Source organism: Thunnus maccoyii, chromosome 23 (genome assembly GCF_910596095.1).
Source record: "Thunnus maccoyii chromosome 23, fThuMac1.1, whole genome shotgun sequence".
NCBI lineage: Eukaryota > Metazoa > Chordata > Actinopteri > Scombriformes > Scombridae > Thunnus > Thunnus maccoyii.
In genome coordinates, this window is record NC_056555.1 from 260600 (window position 1) to 287173 (window position 26574).

General features: G+C 40.5%; 1 protein-coding gene and 1 long non-coding RNA gene across 10 annotated transcripts in view; one reads left to right on the forward strand and one right to left on the reverse strand.

The window, feature by feature from the left end:
• Nucleotides 1–458: 458 nt before the first annotated feature.
• Nucleotides 459–23619, reverse strand: LOC121890939. Of its 3 annotated transcripts, none has more exons than XR_006093977.1 (3): nt 23539–23619; nt 7780–7890; nt 459–899 (listed from the first exon to the last, which is right to left on the reverse strand). It is a non-coding gene; the product is annotated as an uncharacterized LOC121890939 (long non-coding RNA). The 3 variants fall into 3 exon arrangements; XR_006093978.1 differs by having other exon boundaries at nt 459–906; XR_006093979.1 differs by lacking the exon at nt 459–899 and adding an exon at nt 3676–3821.
• The window catches only part of hmga2 (high mobility group AT-hook 2), a 106270-nt gene continuing 102537 nt past the window's right edge, over nt 22842–26574 (forward strand). For all 7 annotated transcript variants that reach the window (XM_042403588.1, XM_042403593.1, XM_042403594.1 and 4 more), the window contains exons 1-2: nt 22842–23759; nt 25042–25128. In XM_042403588.1, coding sequence (XP_042259522.1) covers nt 23652–23759; nt 25042–25128 — 195 coding nt within the window. In that variant the 5' untranslated portion in view covers nt 22842–23651. The remainder of the gene's footprint in view (nt 23760–25041; nt 25129–26574) is intronic.

Here is a 26574-nt window from a genome sequence, read left to right on the forward strand (position 1 = left end):
ACTGTGTGACCATTGAGTCACATAGCTGAGTTTAGTTTACATTATTTCTTTTTGACATTGTGGGTGTACGTGATGTGCTGTGTGTAGCTTTGTATTTTGTACTGTGTGCTGTTGTATGTTTTTTGTTGGGGACTGCAAATCAGATTAGTTTCAAGCTAACTCTGGTGCAGTGCATCTTTAATGTTTCGAACTGCACACTGTCCCATTCAATAAATAGATAAATCATAATTTCCAACCATGAGTCAGGACAGTTTTAAAAAAATGTGACTACGATCAACTCCTAACCTTAACACCGTGGTCATTATTGGCTTTCAACACCATCATACCAAAAGTCCTCCATACCAAACTCACCCAGCTCACTGTGCCTGTTGTAAGGGACCGAGCTGGCAGACAAAGGAGACTCAGGTGGTTTCAAAAAAGAGGGTTTTTATTTTACCCAAAAAACGCAAAAAAAAGGTACAAATAACAAAATATGTAAATAAAGTTCAGGGCCCATAAAAGAGGTCAAATAAACAGAACTCAACTAAAGTGAACTTAACCCTACTAACAGACCTTCCAAAATGAACACAAAGGGGAACATATACACTGGCTGATCAGACCATAACATAAGAGGGGTAACTAACAAATGACAACCACTACCAACTAAGCAATAAACAACAGAATTCCCCCCCAACACAGGTTAACTCAACTAAATCAACTAAACCAAAAATACCCAACTAAACATTCAATAAAGAGAAACAAACAATATGATTAAACTTGAAATAAACAGTTCCCCCCTATGAGGTGGCAGGACTTGGTATGACCCAATTGGCCATTTCCTGTATTTAACCATTCCACGTCCTGGTGCACATCCTTTGCCCAGGCCTGGCCAGATGTCCTCCAGGAGCAGCACCCCAACACTGGTAACTCAAAAAAATGAAAATTAGAACAACTTAAACTAATGACTGTACAAAAGTTAACCAAATGTGCGTGCTACAAATAGAAACTAATGTACTGCCAAACTGTAAAATAAAATGGGTATGCTGTATGAAACAAAATCCAGTGGGTTGTTATTTATTTGTATGTAATGTGAAATGTAATTAAATTAGCTAACTGAGGAAAAAATTAACTACAAATGTAAAAGAGACCAAAGTGTGAGTGCCAGCTGGGATACAAACTTCAAAACAGCTGTGTGGCTGCAAGTGCGGCCATCACACTGTGGATCACAAACTTCCTGACAGACAGGAAGCAGCAGGTGAATCTGGAGAAAATCACATCCAGCATCTGGACAGTCAGCACCGGCGACCCCCAGGGATGTGTGTTCTCCCCACTGCTCTTCTCCCTCTACACCAATGACTGTACCCCCCAAGATGCCTGTCTGTTCAACTCGACACAACAATCATCGGCCTCAACAGGGGTTGAACAGCTGGACCTGTGGTATGGTAACAACAACCTGGAGCTGAACACGCTCAAAACTGTGGAGATGTCAGTGTGAGATGAACCAGGCTTTCAGTTAACTCCAATGTAAACCCATCTGTAGCAATATTAGGTGCCCAGAGCGACTGCTTCAGCTGTCCATTAGCTCCAACCCTCCTGCGGCGCTATAAGACAGAGGACCCACTGCCTCATTTTGCTCACTGTCAATTCCCATGTTAAGATTTTCTTTTAATGATATCTTTAACATTTCTCAACACAAAAACACAAAAATGTCCTTGATAACTCAACAATATGAAAGGTGAATGTTGAATGGAGTCCCCCACCCCCTTCTCTCACACACACACACACACACACACCCACACACTTGGATGACATATTTCATTTATAAATTGAGGAAGACTCTGTTTTAAGAAACATGATTTAATATTAAATATCCTCAGCTACACATTCTTGGAAATATAAAATTAAATGAGAAACTTCCCATTTTACAATCACAGGCTATAAAATGCCTTTTGTTAACAGAGATAGTGGTGTTTGGATTCAGGTAGTTGTGATTGCGGCTGACTGGCAGTGATTTGAAATGGAATGAAGCCCACTGAATAGCAACAATCACAACAATAACATTAACAGCAGCAATAGCTGGGGAAGGACACCAACAGGGCCCAGGCATCCCAGGGTTTCCTGCGAGATGAAAAAGCACAAAAAACTCTGGGGAAGAAGCCAAGTTAGTAACATGCATTAATGGTACATGTAACTTCAACCTCCACTGTTACATAATTTATTTATGCACATCATTTAATTTTTGCTCTTGTCACCTTCATACACTTCATTTCTTTGTCAGTAGCACAGTACATATTTCCTTTGTTCAGTCAATATTTCATTTCAAGTTTTATATCCCATTTCAAAACTATAACTATTCCATTCTGTAAATAGATTTTAACATTTCAACTTAACTTAACTTTAACATTTTAACTTACTTTTGTCTATTTTTATACTTCTGTATTGTGTTTTTTGGAGTCAAACGCCAAGACACATTCTTTGTAAGCTTGCACTGGCTAATAAAACAGATTCTGATTGAACGGGCTATGTCATGCTGACATGCTGTCATAAAATCCCAAAACCAAGAATCATAAAGATAAAAAAAATCTCCAGGGTTGTGTAAATTGTAGCATATGCACTCTGTCAGGAGCCTACTGGATATGCTTATATACCCAGGCATCTTTGCAGCCCGGTTTCTTCCCTTTACGATAATTAATTTGATAACATTTTGTTGACAAGTGGCCATGGTATAGGTAAAGCGGGACAATAAAGTTCATAATGATAAATAATAAAAGTAAAGTTCATGCACAAATCATTCAGTCATATTGCTTTCTTTTGTTTATTTGCACACAATTATCACTTACACAAAGAGACAAATCATATATAAATATAATGCCCATGGATCCTCATGTTGCAGGATTACAGGTATTTTGCTTATGAAACATGATGTAAGAAGTACATTTATATCTTAATTGCAGAAGGGTAGCCCCATAACTGAAAGTCCACAGTTAAGTTGTTTGTAATTTGTAATTTGTTGTTTAAAGCCTGTGAGCTCTGTGAGGTCACCTGAGCCAGAGTGTCAAAAGGGCTTCCAAGCATGCACTATCCTGACATAACCAGAAAAGGTTTGTCTGTACATTACATACTAAACATTATTATTATCATTATTTTAATTGACTATTATTTCCATATGAAAGTGATTAATATACAATTATTTGATTAAGAATTTTGTTTAAGTCACGATTTAAGAATCAACAACAACAAAAAATCTCAAAATGAAGCCCCTTGGATGTATTACAAACAGATCTTAAAACATAGTCTTCCTCAATTAATACTGAGCCACCTCATCCAATAAAGCACTCCAAAGTTTGCGTGTGTGTGTGTGTGTGTGTGTGTGTGTGTGTGTGTGTGTGTGAAGGGGCGGACTCCATGAACCAGCTACACACCAAATCTTAATCAGTTTGGAATAAATTCAGTAATTACAGTTTTGTAACGGGTAACAAAGTGGACTGTCTTTGTCTCCATAGCAACGGTGGCTAAGAATCATGGGTAATGTAGCCTTCCACTATCCAAAACTGCCAAAAAAATTTATTTCTCTGAACTGAAGGAGAAATAATTAAAACTTATGGTTATAACATTAACATATTGTACTGTTGAGTTATCAAGGACACTTTCGTGTTTTTGTGTTGAGAAATATTACAGATATCATTAAAAGAAAATCTTAACATAAGAATTGACCGTGAAGAAGATATCTCCAGGCAGCGGGTCCTCTGGTCTGTGTGCCCACTTCCACATGATGAAAGCCTTGATGGAACGACAGAAGCCTCAACAGCAGCATTCCAATAGAAACCGTGCTCTTGTGGGTCCTGCGAAATATGACAACTATAGTAGCTTGGAAAACAGTGATATGGGACACTGAATTTCATGAATTTACTGTTTATCAAATCACAAATGAGACAAGAATTACCTAGCTAGCACACTATTTCAAAACTGTGGAATGCAGTCATTTCAAAGGCCTTTAGTAACGTTAACTTATTGGCATGATGACAACTGAAGGGAGGTAAATAAGTATCTGTCAATCACTCATGGAATATAGCTTTTCCAATGCTGTCAAAGTCATTGTTTTTGATATTTACTGGTAAGCTATGCACCCATCTTGTACCTTTTATAGGAATAGATGACTATCTCTACCACATCTGCTGTTTCCATAAAGGGTGTGCCCCTACTAAATATCTTAAATCTTGCATTGATTAACATTTAATATGATACATGCAATACATTGATTTTCACTTGTTTCCTTGTCCAAGTCCATCAAGTCCATGATTACTATTTAAGGATATGTTGCCACAAAATCCTAATGCATGATGTGGGGTTGTTATCTACTTTCAAGTCATTCCAAGTTAGTGTTATGGTCATTGACATCACCATCACAATTTTGCTATAGTTTCTCAGAGCACTTTGCATGTGTTGTATTTGTATTTTCAGGGTTCTGATTCTGCTGCACAAGAAAAGGTCTACCAAACCCTCAACATTTAAGAAATCTAGAATTCTACTAAACATCATGCTGCATGTGCTATCCCCCAGGGCTGTACTGGGTTTCTGCAACCTGACTCACTGAAAACAAGCTGGACAGAGAAGCCTGAAGAAAGATTTGCATTAAAAACTGCCATCTGTATGGCATCAGGGATGTGCAGAGAGCCCAGTATGTGTATTTGTATCTGTATTTGTTGCAAAATTATTTGTATTTGTATTTGAATAAAAGTGGAAAGAGGCTTATAAATCCTGTTATTCTTTTTACTACACTTTTAATTTTAGAAAATTAGTGTTACAATAAGTGCTCATGAATAAACTACCTTACGAAGGAAGTCCCCACACTGGGTCTCAAACTGGAGTCTCCCAGATCATAGACGACTGCGCTAACTACTGAATTAGAACTTTACTCATTGCCTCATTGCAGACAGACCCCTACTTATTTATAAAAAATAGGAAATGTGCATCATGTAGCAGGTGGATGTGACTCCGCTCATTGAGACCTGCTGATAGACGTAACAGCAGACCAGAGAACAGAGACTGAGATGGTGATGTAACCAACCTGTGCGCTGGTATGTCACATGATTTTTTTTCTTCTCAAAAACAAATAATTTTTAAAGTATTTGTATGAAACAAATATTCATAAAAAAACAAACAAACAAACCCACTATTAGTGCTTTGCTGAATAATGCATTTGTATTCTGATATATCCAGGGCACAATAGAATTTTTCTACTCTATTGTATCCTGATGTGATGGCAATAACTTGAGTTTGTTTTTGTACGTTCTTCCCTGTAAGAAACGTGAATGTAATACTATGCATTTGTGTACACAGATTTGAGGGGGAAAGAACTGTATTTTGGTTTCAACATTTGAGACAAGACACACACCTTGAGGCCTGATCTAGTATAAAGCCCACTCATCATGGCAAGGTACAGGCCACAAGTGGGATGTTAGTAAGATCGGACAAAGACTGCTATGAACAGTATCCAGCTATTAATCTTAACGTAATAGCTACCTGCTTGTACTGAGGACGTCCAGAGGGCTGTAAAAAATGTGTATGAGAAGCAAGAATTAACATTAGACTAACTTATTACATGTTGTTTGCTAGTATATTCTTCTAACTTAAAACAGTGACAAATTAACATTAACAGATCAATTACCTCAACTCTGTGTTACTGTGACCATCAGTCATCCTCAAAAAATGCTATTTTCCAAGTTACTGTAGCTGTTGTATTTTGCGCAGTTTCCTTGGGAATGCAGCCATCAAGGCTTGAAGTACAGAGATGGGCGTGGTTTCATCTAAACTGGCTTGGAAAAATGCTAGACTCCTCTGGTCTGACTGATGCTCAAAGCATCTTATAGTGCTGCAGGAGGGTTAATATTAGTGCAAATGGATGGCCGAAGCAGTTGCTCTGGGCATCTAACATTGCCATGGATGGGTTTACATTGGAGTTAGTTGAAAGCCCAGTGTGTCATATACAGATGCTAAAGGGCACCTTGTACATCAGTGTCAGACGCCGAGGAGCGTGACAAAGTGGAGGTATTTGACGACCTGGGAATGAGAATGGGTTGGTGGAGACCTACAGGTTTCTGGGATCTACAGTCTCCCAGGACCTGAAGTGGAAGTCCAACTTCAACACAATCATCAAAAAGGCCCAGCAGAGGATGTATTTCCTGCGCCAGCTCAGGAAGTTCAACCTGCCTCAGGAGCTGCTGATCCAGTTTCCACCACAGTCATTGAGGCTGTTCTCTGCACATCCATCACTGTCTGGTTTAGATTGGCCACCAAACAGGACAGGCACAGACTACAAGGGACAGTCAAGTCTGCAGAAAAGATTATTGGTGCTGACCTGCCCACCATCCAAGATCTGTACATCTCCATAGTCAGGAAACAGGCAGGGAAAATCACTGCAGATCCCTCACACCCTGGACATAACCTGTTCCAACTTCCTCCCTCTGGTAGGCGCTATATAGAACACTGTATACCAAAACTACCAGACACAGGAACAACCTCTTGCCACATGCCGTCACTCTGATGAACAGTTAATTCAGTTGCTGTGCAATAACCCTGTAACACTAAAACATCCACTGTACCTAAAAATTGTAAATATTTATATTAGTTTAAAATACAAAATGTGCAATAACACAAATACATATCATCCAACTCTGTTAAATATATATTTGAGCAGGCTGTATAATATGTAAATAACTATCTACTGTATGTACATAAAGTAACTTAACACATCCCTTTTTCACCCATACAATATTTATTTCAGCACTCCATTTAATATCCTGTTTACAATTTACAAAAAGTTTTACCTGTATATAGACATTGTATGTTATTGTCCATTTGTTGTTTCTATATGTACTGTATGTAGCTATTTTTATCTATTTGCTTGTACATAATAGTCGTATGTTTATATTTATTATCTTTGTTTGGTTTTGTTGTCCCTGTTTTGGCTGCATGTCCATATGTATCTTTCTGTGTGGAAGTATATTGAGAGCCACTAGAAACTTGAGTCTGACTCCTTGTACTTGCATGTATTAACATGCTTGGCTAATAAATTTGATTCTGATTCTGATTCTGAATCTGATTACTAAGGGGTGATAGGGGCACCAGAGTAGAAAATGATCCTATGTGTTGTTCTGAAGTACACATAGTCAAACCACCTATTTGGTCATTTAATTTGGAGGACTTGTTGCCCATGAGATAGAGATAAGTTCAATGACATAGAAAAAGACTACAAGTTTACAACCATATTTCAGATTCCGTATGTAAATTGGCATTAAAATACAATTTACATTACAACAGGGCGGTGTTCAGCAGTTACAAGGCCACTATTTATGCCAGAAACAACTTTTGAGAGCTATGGATGGACAAAATGACACATTTCCAAAAAAAGAAGCACATACTCTTTTTTTGTTTTCACCTCTGTATAAACATATCATTGTCAACTTTTAAGGCTTGTTGGGGCATATCGTCTGACCAACAGAACAGTTTCTAAATCCTTCCTCCTCAGGTGTTTTTTTAATGGTTTAACTTTCTAATGTAACACACTCAAAGCCTGGGCAGGAAGGCCTGGGCTGCACTGGCTCCTGTGCACAGTCTACATTTTATTAACCGTTATAAACTGAAACTGAAAATAAATGTTATTAACTGTTAGGAGAAAATGAATAAAACAAAGAAAATATAAACTACAACACAATCTAACATTTAATCCTACACATACTATCAAGTTATGTTCTAAGACTCTGTGCGGCTTTACCACTTGAAAGGGACTGATGCATTTACCTGGAGGTCTTAACTGGGTTCCACTCAATGACCAAACAGCTGTTCCTTTTTCCTCCTTTTATTTTTGCAGGCTCAGCAATTTAGTTTGTCATTAGGCATTAGGTGAAAAACCTGAATTTAGAAAAACAAACAGAAAAGAAAATATATAACAATATACATGCACTTGTAAACATTGCAGGAAACAATTAAGCATCAGTGCCTTATCTCACTTAACTCATAAATCTTCTCACATTAAATGTGAATCAAATTAAAGCCCAATGCTGATACAACTCTTGGCTTAACATCAGAACCTGTATGCATCTTACTGCGTTTTAACGTAAGTGTTTAACATAAAGGACCTTATACTCATATTTATTTAGAGTAATAATAAATTATGCAGTCCTTAAACCAATAGTTTTTTAAGCCAACATAAACCCATAACAAGCTGTACCTAAAATCCAAGCAACTAACTGCTATTCAAAATTTTATTCATGTCAGTGGCGGCTGGTGACTCAAAAAGTTGGGAAGGACAGGAGGAAAACCAACATGGAATCTCACAACAAACCACATCATACTATATCATCGTCCCCCACTCGATGAAATCTGAGGGGTGGGGGGCAATTTTATATGCCAATAAATAATTTGCTTTCAAAAACATATACATAGGAAGAAGAAGTGCTCATTTTAGCCGTGGAGTGGTTCAGAATGTGTCATTTTACCAACAAAGTTAAATTCAAATTTATAGTATTGTTCTATTGTGACAACAGATTTATGTTCTCATCAAAAACAGACAACATATCACATGATTTACACGTGTTTCCTATGTATTTTCTTAGTATACAGAAATATATAACATACCACAAAGTTTATAATCTGACACAGGTACAGATCAGTGCTGAACACTAGAAAGACTGAACACTAAAAACATTCACAGATCTAAAAGTGTAGGTTCACATCAGAAAGTATTAATGCATGTATCAAATACATGACTTACACACTCTTATCTATGTGCACGACATATAAAATATAGTCTACAAGGTTGACATGTTAACACTTGTTATTCTAGTTACTTCAAGCTTATTACTCAATATATGACTCAGCATAAAAACGAACTGAAGAAATTATCACAAGCAAGCAGCCAGACCTCCTGCCCATTCATTCACTAATCACATAACATCAACAGGTGACTGAACAATCACTCAATTAAAAACTGGATCAATTCCAAATAAAGGAGTGAGTGCAGACAGCTCACTGTAACTTCAACAAGCAAACTACCCACAGCACATTATATGATCTCTGCTGCATTCTTGTTAAGGAGATAAATTCACACAACAGCCACACAGAGAGACATTTAACTATCTGAGATGAAATTAGTGCCCAAAGAGACAGAGAGAGAGAAGCTGTATCTGACTCATGTTATCTGACGTCTTCTTCTTTCCTTCATGGAGATGAAGTATCCATGTCATAATGTCCATTTGTGGCTGTTGGTCATCTTGTTTGTTAGTTAACAGAACTTTATGGCTGCTGGTTAACCAGTCTGATATCATTAGCAACAATGACAAACAAGCTAATTCTCCTGGTTGTTTCTCCGGTTAGTTCTCTCTCCAGCCTCCCCGGTGGCCTCCTGCCGCTGCTGCGCTGCACAGTCTAGATCCATCCTCCCGTTAGCTTAACAACAGTCCTTAACAGTCCTTCAATGGATGTATACAGAGTCCTTCAGTCTGCTACAACAAGCTAAGCGTTGGCGAATGCAAGCAGCTATCTACTGCTCAATAAAGGAAGTGAAACGTAATTTATATTTATTATGTATATATATATATATATATATATATATATATATATATATATATATATATATATATATATATATATATATATATATATATTAGAAAATCATGTGTTGACTTGACACATACATATATATCAGTGGAGTCAGGCAAACATCTCACTCCAACGTTTTGACAGGTGTAATTTGATGATAACCATTCATCATAAACGGCAAGCTAGCGCCAACTCATCCCAGTTTAGGACACCAAGCTAGCACAAATACTGCTAACAAACTACAAACTACACACTACAGTACATAACAGTACACTAAATAGAAATCCTACATTACTGACAAACTGATATAAATGCTTATGTGACGTTTACCCACCTGAAAGAATAAATGGGAAACACAATGTGTGTTGGCTGATTCTCAGTGGTTTTTCTGGTTCATATAACTGCAAACTGAAGAATGCAGCACACAGCTTATATACCCACAGGTGATTCGGTGCTTTTTACACTCAAAATAGAAATGTATGAAATTGAATGGGGGTGTCTGTAAACATGAAAAATAAAGTGCATACATGTAAAAATAATACATTTGAGTAAGTGGGCAATTACATATTAATATCCTATGTGCCACAATAGCCGTCTGAAACAGAAATGACACACACTTTTGTGTAGTTGTTTGTCTCTCCTTTTCTGCAACTTCCACACTGGTGACCCTGACGTTTGTCTGCTGGATGTCTCCTGAGACATCTCTTCACGAACATAGCAACTAATGCTGTCTCAATCAAGCTTCCTGAGTTCTGGGAATTGTTTGCCTCGGCCTGGTTCGCCCAGATGGAAGTGCAATTCGTACTTCGGGAGATCACCACAGTTGACACAAAATATTATTACGTAGTGTCGGCCCTCAGGAGTTCAACAGCAACCAGAGTGGCGAGCTTCCTCAAACACCCTCCGGCAGAGGACAAATAATGAATCACTCAAGGCCTGTTCCTTTGAACTGTCTGATGCTGAGTGGGCTGGCCAGCTCTTCTATCTGCAAGGGCTCGGCAAAAGCAAGCCGTCTGAATTTAAGGATGCTGGAACATGGCACATCACAAACTGAACTTCCTCTTCCTCCAACTGTTTCTGTGATAGCTGCCATCTCAGGCATGACAACAACATGGCACGGCTGCACTGTTTCCAGCCCAGGCTTTCTCATCACTGGCTGGAGACATTGCCACTGCAGCAGCAGCTCCCCCATGGCAGCAAAGCATCGTTGGCCTACATTTTTACCATGCAAAGTTCGTTCCCAAAGCCAAGCAGTGCTGTGCCCCGTGCAAGTTTGTTTCGATGGGAAACACCAGGGCTGGCACTCAGCAGAGCCATGAGCATTGGCTGAGCCAGGAGGCTGCTGTTCATCCAAGACACCATCTCAAGGAGGACCAAGGAGGACCACCAGTCCTAATCCGCTGAACTGATTTATAGTCAATTGCTGCAAGTCCTGGGGGATTTCAATCCCAACACCACGGCTCCCTGGTGTGTGACCCACCAAGGGACCACACTCCTGGATAACGCCAGGGTTTTTGCACAACATGAGGGTTTTCCACTTCACAACATAGCCTCCCTCAGTCTCAAATCCCCACAAGCCTGCATCCACCATGATGCCCATCGTGGGCCCCTGCAACCTCCCAATGACAGCCTATTCCGCATCTTGGAGACCGGGGACAAGCTCTTTGTGATGGACGTCGGTGGTAAGCCGGAGTACGTTTTGGTGGACTGCCTCAAACCGGCTCACCTGGACATGGATTGCCCTCTTGGACTGGCCCAGCCCCCATGGCGGAGGTGCCCTTCAGCCCCTACACTACTCCCACACCACAGCAGGGCCCCCAAGGCTCTTCCTGCGGGAGCCCCAGCCCCTGCTCCTGTGCTGTGGAGCCATAGCGGCTGGGCCATCCACCCCCCTTCACGTTGACTTCTTTTTCTGTTATGGTGAATTCTGAGGGGACGTATGTAACGGACAGAAAACATCAATCAATCAATCAATCAATTTTTATTTATATAGCGCCATATCACAACAGAAGTCATCTCAAGGCACTTTTCACATAGAGCAGGTCAAGACCGTACTCTTTAATTTACATAGACCCAACAATTCCCCCGTGAGCAAGCACTTGGCGACCGCGGTAAGGAAAAACTCCCCTTTAACGGGTAGAAACCTCAAGCAGACCCCGGCTCTTGGTGGGTGGCCGTCTGCTTTGATCGGTTGGGTTGAGAGAGAGAAAGAGAGAGGGAAAGGGGGAGGGGGGACAGGAGAGCAACAATCACAACAACAACAACAAGCATAAGCATCAATAGACAGGGAAGGATGCCATCAAGACTGTGCAGGACCGCGAAGGCTCGGCCCGGGACCCAGGTTTTCCTGTGAGATGACATAACATAATTCACCATAATTGGTGGTGCAAAACAAACAGTTTTGCTATGTGCTGTTTCTGTGCTGTTTTCCCCTCACAGTGACATAGTGACAGTTGGACATGTCCCTCATAAGCAGTGAGTAACTATGGTAATGGGGGCTGTTGAGTTTGACTTTTTTCTGTGGTTTATGTTCAGCGTTTTTTTCGGCTAGCAGTGTTAGCTGTGTGAAAAATAAATGACCCACACCTTTGTGAAGTCAAAAAAGAAGTTGTTTGTCTCTCCTTTCCTGCAACTTCCACAATGTCATGTAACAGTAACATGTAGCCTTGCTAGTGTTTTGGGAGTTGGCATTTGTAAATTTTGTTGTGAAATTAAACATCTTTAAAAATGCAAGAACTTGACTAATGCTATCTAGCAAGCTGAAATTTAACTTGCTGGCGAATTACCTTGACATTATATGAGACTTATTAAAATCTAATGTAAGCAAAATAAATAGTTGGTTTAGTAAAGTTTGACCCTCCAGGTCCTGATACTGATGAATGTGACTTCAGTACATCCTAATGGTACTGATGGCATATGTCATGTCCTCTAAAATTCATCATGATAATATGTTGTTCCCTTTTATTTTTCCTTATCAGGTCCATCAACTTCCACCATCCCCAGCACTTTAGCAACAGCAACTCCACCACCTGCCCATGAAGAAGACACAACACTACCTACCTGTACCACCAGCAGCTCCACCACAACACAAAAAGAACCAGTCCCCCCTGCAGGCCTGATCCTTGATGTGAGTTAATTGCATCCTAATGATATTGATGAGATGTGCCATGCCTTCTAAAAATCATAATGACAATATGTTCCCTTTTATTTTTTCTAATCAGGTCCATCAACTCTGGCACTTATGCAACAGCAACAGCACCATCCATAACTTAGGAGTTTATTTATTACTGTTAAGTAGTCTTTCAGTACCCTTTCAATTCTGGATCTGAGGTGAAGGAAAGTTCCTCAGAGGAGGTCAGAAGTATAGTCTCAACTACATCATGCACAGCTCAACAGGTCTGTTGAGTATAGTAGTAGTAGGAGTCACTGTAATATAAAACCTTAGACACACACACACACACACACATACACATACATACACACACACACACACAGTCATGTTTCCATCACTTAAGAGAACATTACATTGACTTACATTCATTTCCTGGAGACTTATCCTAACCTTAACCATAACCGCCACATGCCTAACCCCAACCCCCTTCCCCCCCACACACTGCTTATTTTTATCTCCCAGCTTCTATATTTGATTTGTTCATTTCTTCTGTGGCAGTGGGGATGAGCAAAGAGACAGCTCTGCTCACTACAGTAACCTCACACAAGAACTGAGTTGTGAGCCAGCTGCAGGAGCTAAATATCCTGGAAAGAGTTATAGCACGAGGAGAAAGAAACTGTGTCTCCTCTATTTAATTGGCTTAAGGACACCACTGTAGTACAATGGCCTGCAAATCTGTTGGAAAATAATGTAATCTGAGAGTAGATAGAAAAAGAAATCCTTAAACAGTCTGAAGTGTTTGGCAGATGGCCTCTCAGCACTGTGCACCATAAATGCATCACATATGTGCTGCTGCTTTGACAGAGCCTAGGAGGAACATGTCTGGAGGGGAAATAGTTAAAACTGTTCATCTTAGCAAAGCTGCATTGGAACCTATTATTCTAAAATGAAAGGGTAAGTCTGACATTATTTTCTTATAGTCAACAACTCCATTTAACAGACCCAAACCAATTTTCATCAAAACTCAACAAATACATGACCAAACAAATAAACAAATAAGGTGCACATAGGAACTTTCACTTTCACCAAAGCACCATCCAACTACACTCCATTGTGACAGGGATAGATAAAATAGAGTGAAAGAGATACATAGCAATGAAAAGAAAATATAAAAATATAAGAAAATCATTAGAAAAATGTGCATAAATCATGACATTTGCAGATATTAAAATGCTTCTACAGATTTTCCCCCCTTTAAAAACTAAATAAAAGATCTCCACATCTTCTTAAATGGATTTGCCCTTAATCATGAACATACATTTTTTCAAGCGCAAGACAGTGCAAAAGACCATCAAGCCAGAGTTGTATGCCAGTGTTTTTTTTAGTACTTTTTAGCAAAAGTTACTTAAACAGGAGTATATAGTGCATTTTTGGGGACTATTTTTGACAATGGATTAACCCACGTTTGGTGTTCTAGTGAGTATTTCTGGCAGCAGGACACATGTCACCCAGTGCAACAGCGTGTCTCACTGATATTAACAACAATGGAGCTCTATGGAGAGAAGATAGGACATATTAGGCTTTGGATATACAAATGATACTTTTCAGCACACAGTCATCAATTAATCGTTGGTTTGGATCTGCTGCTGGATATTAGATTTGTTGACAGTAGAAAAAATGCAGCATGTTATCAGACTCAGTCTTCAGTATTCAGTCTGCCCATTTTGAAGAAACATCCACCATTAAACCATTAACACAAACAGCAAGCCTAAAAGTCATATAAGACTAAATGATGTGTGTGTGTATTTTAATCAAGTTGGATATGTACCCCTTTAACTCTGGCATCTACGATATAAATTCATGCTGTGCTGCCAAGCACTGTTCAAACACAGAAATGTATTTTGAGTGGTCTTGGAGGCCTAAAATTTGCAATATCAATCTGAATTTTGGGGAAATGTGTATAAAATGATGCTCAACACATCCAGTATATTATCATTTGATGGAATGGTGCTGCCATAAAAAACTTGGTGTCTTTGGATTGAAAGTTTTACTTTGCAAGGACATAACTAAGCATCGATGAAAAATTCGAACCTGTAACAAGCTGATATACTGCAGAACACATGTGATACGGTCATAGAGTGTGGGAAAAAAATTCATTCAAAACACATAGTATGAAATGTAGAATATTTCACTTGTGGCCACGTAGAACACCACTGTCCATTTAGGTTGTTATATGACTCTTGATACAATGTGCTACAACATGCTGTAGTAAGCATATTGTCTCAGTTCCGGTTGCTGACTGTGTTTACTGATAGCATTTTTGCTGCTCTCAACTCAGTTAATTTTGCTATATCCTTCATTACCTGGTGTACATTTAAACTTACACTAGTTCTACTAAAGGACTCTTAGCTCTCCCTTCTTTTAGTGACTTTCCTCACTAATTCCACAATTGTTAGTTACTTTAGCTTAGCAGTAAGCAATGGCTTCTCTCGTCTCACTTCTCCCTCTCGTTCTCCTGCTCTCTCTTGCTCGATGTGTCATATGTTTAGCTATTCCTCTGCCTCTTTTAGTGATAATGGTACATGTAATAAATGTAGTTTATTTGCAGTGTTGGAGGTGAGCCTCAGTCAATTGGAAGCATGGCACTGCACCATGGAAAACCAATCATTAGCTACTGTAGCCAATGTGGGCTGATCTAGTTTAGCTCCTACTCCCCTAGTAGTTCCCGAGCAGCCAGGAAGCCAGGGTGGCTGGGTGACTGTCTGAAGGAGGCATAGCCCTAAGCAGAAGCCCACGATTCACCACCAACCAGTTCAACATTTCTAACGGGTTCCAACTCAGTAACACACCCACTGAGAAACCAACTCCGATTATTGGCAGCTCCATAGGGAGAAACGTGAAGTTAGTGAGACTAGCGGCCATCGTCAGATGTATTCCTGGGGCCAGAGTGGGTGACATAGAATCAAATTTAAAACTGCTGGCCATGGATAAACGTAAATATGGTACAACTGCTATTCATGTCGACAGGAATGACTCCCGATTACACCATTTGGAGGTCACTAAAATGAATGTTGAGTTGGTGTGTACATATGCAAAGACAATGTCAGACCCTGTAGTTTTCTCTGGGCCCCTGCCTAATCTGACCAGTGATGACATGTATAGCTGCTGAGAATGCTGTGCTCTCACTCTGATGGAAACCTGGCTCTCAGACAGCACACGAGACTCTGCCATCCAAGTTCAAATACATTCTGTGTACTGCAGTGACCGCAAATTAGCCTCGGGGAAGATCAGAGGCGGCAGTGTCTGTGTCAATGTGAACAACAGGTGGTGCGCAGACGTACAAGTTGTTGGAAAACACTGTTCAGCTGACATAGAACTATTGATGATGAAGTGCAGACCCTTTTACCTACCAAGGGAGTTCAGTGCAGCGTTTATACCGACTGTTTACATCCCGCCACGAGCGGACTCTGCGACCGCGCTGAGGCTGCTGCACAACAAGATCAGCAAACAGGAGACTGCACATCTGGATGCTGTGGTCATCGTAGCCAGTGATTTCAACCACTGCAACCTTTGGAGTGTGCTCCAAAAGTACCATCAGCACGTGAGCTTTCCGCCCCGGCCGCACTTCGGACAGTCCGACCACATCTCAGTGTTCCTCTATCCAGCCTACTCTTCAAGCAAGCTCCCTCAGTAAGTAAAACTGTTAAAGTGTGGAATGAAGACACTGAACTGGTGCTTCAGGACTGCTCTGGGAGTACAGACTGGGAGGTGTTTAAAACTACTGCTATGAGGGAAGATTCTACTGTTGATTTAGAGGAATATGCTTCTGGGGTAACTGACATTAGCACATACATTGAGACCATTGTTCCCACAAAATGCTACAAGACATATCCAAACCAAAAACCCTGGATTAACTGTGTTCGGACCATGTTATGTGCTCGCTCCACTGCATTTGTCTCAGGCAACGCTGAAGACCACAAAAGGGCCAGATATGACCTGCATAGATCTATCAGAGAGGCCAAGAGACAGTATAGATTGAAGCTGGAGGGATATTACACCACCGCAGATTCCTGATACATGTGGCAAGGCCTGCAACACATCACAGATTACCAGCAGAGGAGCAGGGGGGCTGCAACCAGCCAAGCCACACTACCAGATGAGCTGAACGAGTACTACGCTCGCTTCAAGACCCTCAACACCACTGACTATTGTCCTGTTGCACTCACCCCAATTGTGATGAAGTGTTTTGAGAGGATAGTCATGACCCACATCAAGAAGACCATCCCGGACACCTTGGACCCTCTGCAGTTTGTGTATCATCAGAACTGGTCCACTGACAACACAGTCAACACTGCCATCCACACAGTCCTAACACACTTAGAGGGCAAGGACGCATATGTTAGAATGCTATTTATCGACTACAGCTCAGCATTCAACACCGTCATCCCACACAAACTCTCTGAAAAGCTCCTCACCCTCGGATTGACACCCTCTCTTTGCAACTGGGTGCTGAACTTTCTAACAGACAGACGCCAGTCAGTCAGAGTAGGCAATCACACATCAGGCACAAAAACTGTAAGCACAGGGAACCCCCAGGGCTGTATGCTAAGGCCACTGCTGTATACACTCTTCACGTATGACTGAGTGGCATAAAGAACAAAAAGACTGGCAACCAGCTTCTATCCACAGGCCATCAGGCTTGTGAATAACTCCCTTACACACTGCTCTCCTCGTATCACTCTGACTGAACATTGAACATTGAATGCTGCTGTCACTTCACTGTCATCTGCATTTTCAACACACTGTTATTTGCAATAATGTACAGTGCATCTTATGACCAGTACCCACACTATTATTTGCAATATTTGCAACAATGCATAGTGCACTTTATGACAATTTCTGCCATTTGCAATATTTGCAATAATGTAGTATGCTTTATGACCTTGGTCAAATCAGGATCACTGCTTTTTTTGCACAACACTATGCTGTGCAATACTGTGCTTTACACATTGTGTACTGTTTATTGTGCTGTGCAATACTTGAACTTATATGTAACTTATAAACTTGTGATTTTAATTTTTAAAATTTAAAATTTTAGTTTAATTTAACTCTCTTTTTCTTTCGTGAAGGGTGGACTGGCAAAGTAAGAATTTCATTGTATGGTGTAACAGCCCGTGTTTACTGTGCACATGATAATAAACTTCTTGAATCTTGAAGAATATGTTAGCTTAAATGAATCCACTCCCCCCATTCATATGAATACTCACATTCCTAGAGACACCGGCTGAGGAGGTGGAGTTGAAGCCATTGTCAACTCAAGCCTAATATTCAACCCTAGACCTAAACTTGATTATAATTCATTCAAAAGCCTGTTCTTAGTCTCTCACACCCAACCTGGAAAACTTCACAGCCAGTTCTATTTGTTATAGTATACTGTCCTCCTGGCCTGTACTCTGATTTTGTATCTGAATTCTCAGAGTTTTCATCAAACCTAGTCCTTAGCACACATAAAAGTAATTATAATAAGTGACTTTAATATTCATGTGGACCTCAGTAATGATAGCTTTAGCACTGCGTTTTGCTGAGTATAAATAAACCCACTCACTGTCTTAACCACACCCTCGACCTTGTTCTGGCATCAAAATTGAACATTTCATAGTTTTTCCACAAAATACTATTTTATCAAATCATTACTTGATAAGTTTTGAATTCCTATTGCTGGACTACATGCTATTAGATAAAATTGTCTTCACTATATGTTTATCTGATAGTGCTGCAGCTAAATTTAAGGAAGCAATTCCATCAGTGCTGATTTCAATGCCATGTCTCAATACTACAGAGGACTATTATGCTAACTTTAGTCATTCCCAAATTGATCATCTTGTTGATAGTGCTGCAAGCTCATTAATCTGAGTGACACTCGACTACATCTTCCCTTTAAAAAAAGATGAGGTTAGCTCCATGGTATAATTCCCAAACCCACAAATTAAAGCAAACATCGTGAAAATTTGAAAGGATATGGTGTTCCACCAAACTGGAAGAACTCTATCGATCCATGTATTCCTATATTTCTCAGTAGTGATGAGTTCATGAGCTTCTTTAATGATAAAATTCTAACTATTAGAGACAAATGAAATCACCTCCTGCCCTCAAACAACTTTAGAAACAGCTGGAAAAGCTGATATATTTAGACTGTTTTTCTCTTATTGACCTTCTTGAACTAATGATCTCCTCATCTAAACCATCAACCTGTCTCTTAGGCCGTATTCAGACCAAATCAGGCAGTGCAGCGAAAACATCATTCCTCCCATTCATTTGAATGGGGGTAGTGCATTTTGGCTGCAGCCATTTTGGCCAACTGTGGCCGGAAAGTTGAGCCAGAGTCAACTTTTGGAGAAACAACCCGACGTCACTGTGGCTGAAGGCTGCGGTGGCCAATCACAGCTAGAGATCAGACTGATCAGAGTTGTAAAACTCTGCCGTGAGGGAGTACAAAGACATTACTAAGTGAGGGGAGGACATTGCTCTTCATTTGATAAGTAAAGTTAGACTTTGTAGTCTGCTTCCTGACTCATATTTAAAAAGACGAGAGAAAAAGAGAGAGTTTAGAGCACCAGCGAGAGAGAGAGAGTGTGAGAGAGAGAGAGCAGCAGTGGTCGAGCGAGCTAGAGAGTGAATGAAGAGTGGGAGCGCTGGTAGCGAGAATGCTGGTGAACCAGATCAATAAAACGTTAGATTCTGATTGTTTCACAGCGGTTACGTTCTGGAGCACAAATAAACACACCCACAACCCCACACACCTCCGCTCAACCCTGTGGCTGAATGCCGCACCGCCTGATTTAGTCTGTATACAGCCTTAGACCCCATCCCAACTAGGCTGCTTAAGGAAATCTTACCCTTAGTTGGCACTTCTTTACTAGATATGATCAATCTGTCTTTAGTAACAGACTATGTACCACAGTCCTTTAAAGCAGCTGTAATTAAACCTATACTTGAGAAAGCAGTCACGAATCAGTTGTGTGACTTTCAGTCAGGATTTTCAGTCAGGATTTAGAGCGCATAACACAGAGACAGCACTGGTCAAAGTTACTATTGACCTCTTAAAGATTCTATCAGAATCAGAAATTCCTTCTCATTAGTGACATCTATGGCCGTTGCAAAAAAACTAGCCCATGCATTTGTTCCTGTTGGCTGGATTATTGCAATTCCTTATTATCAGGCTGTCCTAACAAGTCTCTAAAGACTCTCCAGCTGGTCCAGAATACAGCTGCATGCGTACTGACAAGACTAGGAAAAGAGATCATATTTCTCCCATTTTAGCCTCACTGCATTGGCTTCCTGTACAATCCAGAATGGAATTTAAAATCCTTCTCCTCACCTACAAAGCCCTTAATGGTCAGGCACCATCATATCTTAGAGAACTCATAGTACCCTATCATTCCACTGGAACACTGTGCTCCCAGAATGCAGCCTTACTTGTGGTTCCTAGAGTCTCCAAAAGTACAGTGGGAGCTCCTCTCTCCTCTCTCCCTCTCCATCTGTATGCATTCATGTACCGTTAATACATGTTACTAACTTGAAGTTTTTGTGCTTTCCCGTCTCACAGGTTCCTATGGATCATGGTTGTAGACCCCATAGTTATGGATTGCGAGCTTCTGTGGGTTGTGGTTGCGGACCCCATGCTGCCATGGTCCTGCATGATGCCCATGCCTACTATTATTATTATTATTAATCATATTTTATTATTGTTAGTATTATTGTTGTCATTGTTATTATTGTTGTTGTGCTTCTGTGTGTCTCTCCTCCTCTCCCCCTCCCTCTTTATCTCTCAACCCAACTGGTCAAGGCAGATGGCCACCAGCCACCTAGAGCCCGGTTCAGCTTGAGGTTTCTTCTTGTTAAAGTATATAAACTCTATTCAGTATATTGCTAATAAATACTAATATGGGATACTTTATATGATGATAATTGTACATATAATTAGGGATACACAATATTATTGGCACGTCATCAGTATTGGCCGATAAAAGCTCTAAAATGAAATATCAGTATCGGCAAATTCTGCCGATTATGAAAGGCCGATATGTTGCCTTCCCCTCCGCCACCTGGCTGTGCTTCCCCCAATGGACTGTGTCACCCCGACGGTCCCGGTGCTTCCTACGCAGGCCCCACTTCACTCAGCTGCCTGTCAGACCCACTGCTTCTTCCTACCTTAACCTGAATAACAAACCGGGGCTCGGTGCTCCTGTTGGATCCACATGGAGAGCCGGGGCTAACGTTAGCTGAGAGGCTAGCAGAGCATTAGCCGCAGCATGACCAGGGATTAAATCCTACACATTAATCCTGTCTGTCTAATAAACTCAAAGAAAACTCTACTGCTCCACCCACTTGGCAAGTTCATTAAAGTTTTAATACTGAGCTCCTGAACTCCATTCTTCCTAGGTTCTTCCTTCATATATTGTATTTCTTTACCATACTTAGTACAATCTATGCTTACATGCATAATAGTCTCCTCAGCCAGCTGGAAAAAAATATGTGCATATATTGGTATTGGCATAGGCAATCGGCCACAATGAGTTGGAAATATCGGCATATCGGATACCGGCGAAAAATCCAATATCGTGCATCCCTACATATAATTATAACAATATTGGTAACAACAGCTGGAGCAACGACAATAAAAGTGTTATTAATTGTAATACTAATTGTGATATATGTATTTGGCCCAGAACAACACTTCAGCCAATGAAGGTGAAAGGTCACTGGTTTAAGTTTAAGCAGTACAACCACTGTCGTCTGTGATTCCATGCTGAAAATAATATTCACTCTGCCAGACACACACACAAAGCTTTCCATTGCAGTGCAATAACACATTTATTTACTCTTTTAATTATGCTTCAGCTGTCTCAAACAGAGCTGTGTGCCCAGCAGATGCGCATGAAACCACCCTGTAGGTAATGCATCTGTGCAGCCATTGATTGTATTGGTTTGATGCTGACGCCACTCTGTCTGTAGGGGAGGGATTAGGACAGAAACCCCTTCTTTGGGGGTCTGAAGGCTGTTGTTTTTTATGAATGAATACCAGCTACGAATTACACACACACTCTCTCAGTAAATAGGTTGTCTCTGTAGAAGGAAATGATGCAGTTATGAAACTGATGTTTTGTACAACAATGTGCATTTTGACGATACTGCAGTAAGAGCGTAGAGAGCAGGCTGCAGGATCGTGGGAAAGGTCCTCCACATAGGGCACTTGTTCTTTGTGTCTGTTGTTCTTGTGTAATTGATCTCACTCCACCTCCACAGCAGAGTGCTTCACAGCCACATACTTTTTAAGGCTGCACCATTTCATCAAGTTGAAATATTCTACATATACTGTGCATAATTTTATACACATTTCTTAAAATCCAGCCTGACATATTTGGTATCTTTCGAAACTTTAGAATCTCCACTAGATTTAGTTGGTTTGAAGAATGCAAGATGAAGACTTCCGTATGGAAAATAACTCTTCTCATAGCTTACTTTATGCACAGTATGATGAGGACGTGCATACTCAGCAAAAAATTTTGTGAGCGTTACAAAAATATTAACAGACAGGAACCTGAGGGGAATATTACAGGAATGTTACATGTTTGCTGGGTAGCTACATTCATGTGGCTGAAACAATTAATGGCTCAGGTTTTACTTTCAAATCCTCATGTTTCCATTTAACCGTTGTTCTAAACAGAGAGACACCTTTCTTACTATATCCACAGATTACTAACTGTACATTTTTCATCTAGTCGTCTATGTGTTCTGAATGATTGTAAGGTTTGTGGATAAAGTGTGAAAAAAACAGGCACAACTGTATAAAAGGGCAATGACACATATGAAAAATTCAGCGTCACGTGGAACTTTTTATCTGGGGAGTGAAAATTTTCACAGGTGTAAAAGTCGTTTCAAATTTTAAGATGAAAGTCACTACTTGTGACTTTTAGTTTCATATGCAAATCATATATATATTTCATATCAAAAGGAATTTATTTTCATGTGCAATATCACTACATATGTTATTATTTTATCCAAATTTGAACTTTTCTTTATGTCCAACTTTGTATCAAGTTATAATCCAAAAAAAAAAAAACAAAGTTATTTGTCGTTACACCTACAAGCAGGCTGCGTAAAATGTATAAGGCCTTCATTTTATTAAACTATGCAAGTCAAAAGGCTGAAAAATGACTAAAAAATCAGTGACGATTAGTAGCTGCAGCTACAAGCAACTGCTTGTCTCATTCCAGTGTTGAGCCAATATCTACCCCAGCATTAAGCAAGGCTACATTGTATTTAATAGAGGTAAACTATGAATGGCTGTTCAACCGATAGCAGCAGATTCCATTTAAAACGCGTTAAAATGTGAATTTTGTTCATAAACGCAGTCTGCCATGTCTGGCCCGCAGCCAGGATTCGTCTCCTCTGTTTTTTCTGGCCCCAGTCCAGACCCACCTCCCCCGCCCGTGTTATCCACCCACGCCACGGGAGAGGTGATTTCTTTCTTTTTTTTCTCCTTTTTGTAAAACCTCATCCTCATTGAGCGGAGCCTGGTTTTTGGAGTGGGCTGCGGATGCAGTTATTATGCCCACACTTCTCCGACTATCCGTGCCGTGCTGTCACGCCTCGCTGCTGCATGGTCCTGCCCGGTACCGCGGTGTGTTGTAGCCGAGTTTGAGTCTGAGCAGCTCGGCGTCTCGGACTCCGCCGCTCCCGGTGTTCTGTCTTTCAATGCTAATTGAGCCAAACTGTCCAGCTGCTCACTGGTTAAATCTGATCAGTCCCCCTGCCTGTGTGAGACCTATAAGTGGACAACATACCTGTGAACGTGCTATTCAAGCTATCCTGATCGGCTCCATCTGTTTCTTTTTTCTTCCTTTTTGAACTGTTTTCTTTTCACCGGGAGAACGGAGGAGCTGCAGCACCGGGAACCATGAGCGGACGCGGTGAAGAGGCCGGGGAGAGCTCTGGCTCCCAGGAGCCCGCGGGAGCCACGGAGCCCCAGAAGAGGAGGCCGGGGAGACCGAGGAAGCCCCAGAAAGTCAGTCTGAGTTTGTGTTCGCTGCTGTTCACCGAGGGCGCTCTGCGGACAGGCAGACATAGCCTACCGTAGCTGCTAGTAGGAATCAGATCAGGACTGTAGCTGCACATTATGTGAAAGCTGAAATGTGTGCTTTTGTTGAATATACACAATTCGGTCTGAGGATTGAGGTAAAACTTTTGCAATGAGTACAGATCTTAAGCCAGCTGCTCTGATTCTGCCTACTTTATAAAACTGCACAGAAAGCCTATTCTTGGTCTTAAAATGCGTTGGATTCGGTTTTTGTCAGTCATTGGTCCTTGTTTAACCTGAGGCATGGTGTGTAATCCACTTTAACTTCTTCCCTTATGCATCTGTGGAGCTTAAAATCGTGTAAAGTCTACAAGTTTCTCTTTGTAACGGAGCGCAATTTACTACTGTTTATAGGCTACTTCCGTATGCAAAATGATGAGGAATGCGCCTGTTTCCAGTCTCGACTCTGGTGGATTTTATTGACAACATGAGTAAAAAGTGTGGCGATGAATGTAATTCTGAAGATCTGCCGTGAGTTGAGTCGGAGACGCCATGAAAAGAGTCTTGAAGGTGTTTATGTGATTAATTGGTGAGTCACATTCCCACCAAAATTTCACACCATTATCACATTCACTGACACCACAGGTTGTCATGTTACTGTAAGCTACAGAAACCGGACTCTGGCTGAAATGAAGAAGTTTTCTATCAGAAATAGTCTACAGTTGTTTTTTATTTAGAGGTAACATTAATAAAATATGATTTCTTGAAACATTATGTTGCGACCAGGCTGCATTTAGATTACTGTATATCAGAGATAGGTTGGACAGCAATTTCTGGGAAGAGCAGTATGAAATTTAAAAGTGCAGAATGAGATTAAATAGTAAATCATTGAGTCTCTCTCATTCATTCTTTTTATGGTGTGTGCTCATACATGGGTACAAGATCGCCATACACACACACACACACACACACACACACACACACACAAACCTTGGTCCCTCTTTTGGTCTTGACCCATGAAGCAATGACCAAATTGGAGACCACCAGAAAATGAGCATGGAGTTGAAAGGGACCCAGTCTGTTCATAGAGCGGTGGCACTGTGTTTGTGTGTGGTAAGAGGGTGGGTGTAGTGTGATGAGGTGTGTGTGTGTGTGTGTGTGTGTGTGTGTGTGTGTGTGTGTGTGTGTGTGTGTGTGTGTGTGTGTGGGGGGGGGGGTTCAAAGCTTTGTTTCCTGTCCTCAACACCCTTGTCATGCCCCCCCCCTTCAGGAGCCCAGTGGAGAGCCTGTCCCCAAGCGACCGAGGGGCCGCCCCAAAGGAAGTAAGAACAAGGGCCCCTCCAAGGCAGCGCAGAAGGTGAGTGTCAGCACCTGAATGACACACTCACATTTGCTAATGTAATTTTTGGAGACATCAATTGACTTACATGACATAAATATGTGGCTGAAGGAGTGGACATGTATGCAGTAGGAGTTCTAATCATTTTGATCAAGTTGCTGCCCATTGTTCTCACTAAGATTATTTTCAATATGTTTGATTTTTCATCTTTAATTTGGACCATCCACATCAAATGTGTAAGAGGAAGAAATGAATAAAAAGATTTAAAAAATGCTCAAAATGGTGAGCAAAAATGTCACAGTGTACCACGAGGAATAAAATATTGTGCAGTCCAGATCAGCAGGTTTCAGTGCAGACCGTTTTATCCAAAACATTGGACTTTAACATGGAGATAACTGTTCATTTTCCATCTCCAGCCCAGAATCAACATTGCTGGAACCATGGACTTGTTGATCAGTAAGAATAGTTTAAATTAAAGCTTCAAGCAGCATTGGTCGGGACTTTGTACTCTGGCCCGTCAGGATCAGATCATTTTGCTTTTTAAAAATGAGGGATATTTCTTACAAGTGTGGTGCGCTTTTATTTTGAAAGTTTGATTGACAGGATGAGAATTTTCTGCAGGGTGAGGCATGTCTGTCTTGCTCACACCTGTGTCATCAAAATTTTGCAAGTTTTGGGCCCATTCACTTGAATTTCAATTAGTAAATTGAAAACTCTTGATGAGTTTGTGTGTAAAACAAATTAATTTCCTAATTTTCATCAAGTCTATTTTTAGAAAAGTAAAGACTTTTCACCCACATGAACTGGTCAAAGTTTGATTGAAATGTGTACTGTCAGGTGTGTAGAGACAATAAGTAACTGCAACTTGACAGAAAAATACTCATATATTTGAATGGAAAGTTGAGCGAACCCACACCTGTTTGAACTTTTACTGCTCCCACATAGTTTTAGATACAGACTTCATTTGAACTTTAAATGAGTCACAAGACTTTGACCTACAAATCTTGAATTTACATGTTTTTTCTATCTTTTATTGTTCTTGAGATATTAGAATGTGAGTTTTATAGTCTTTTCTTGCTCCTCCTGCGATTTTATAATGTGTGTACTGCGGAATGTTTCACAGCACTGAGGGAGTGAGGCGAGGACTACTATTTTACAGTAGTCCTCTGCCTTTTGGGCTCGGTCCCTAATTAGAAAAATGACAGTTTTTGCATTTCACTGCATCATTTTATGTTATTTGAATGAAGCCAATAACTTTTAATGCTTTCACTTTTTGTTTGCATTATGATTGGGCTGCAGTGCAAACCTTATCTCAACTTTAAAGGAGAGCTATTATACTTTTCCTTATTTTCAGTCATATATATATAATGACACAATGTCAGATGTTCATATTAAAAGAGGCCAAAATGTCAAATAATGAGATGAATGTATCTAGAAATAATCCCTATGAGCAAAAAGCACCAG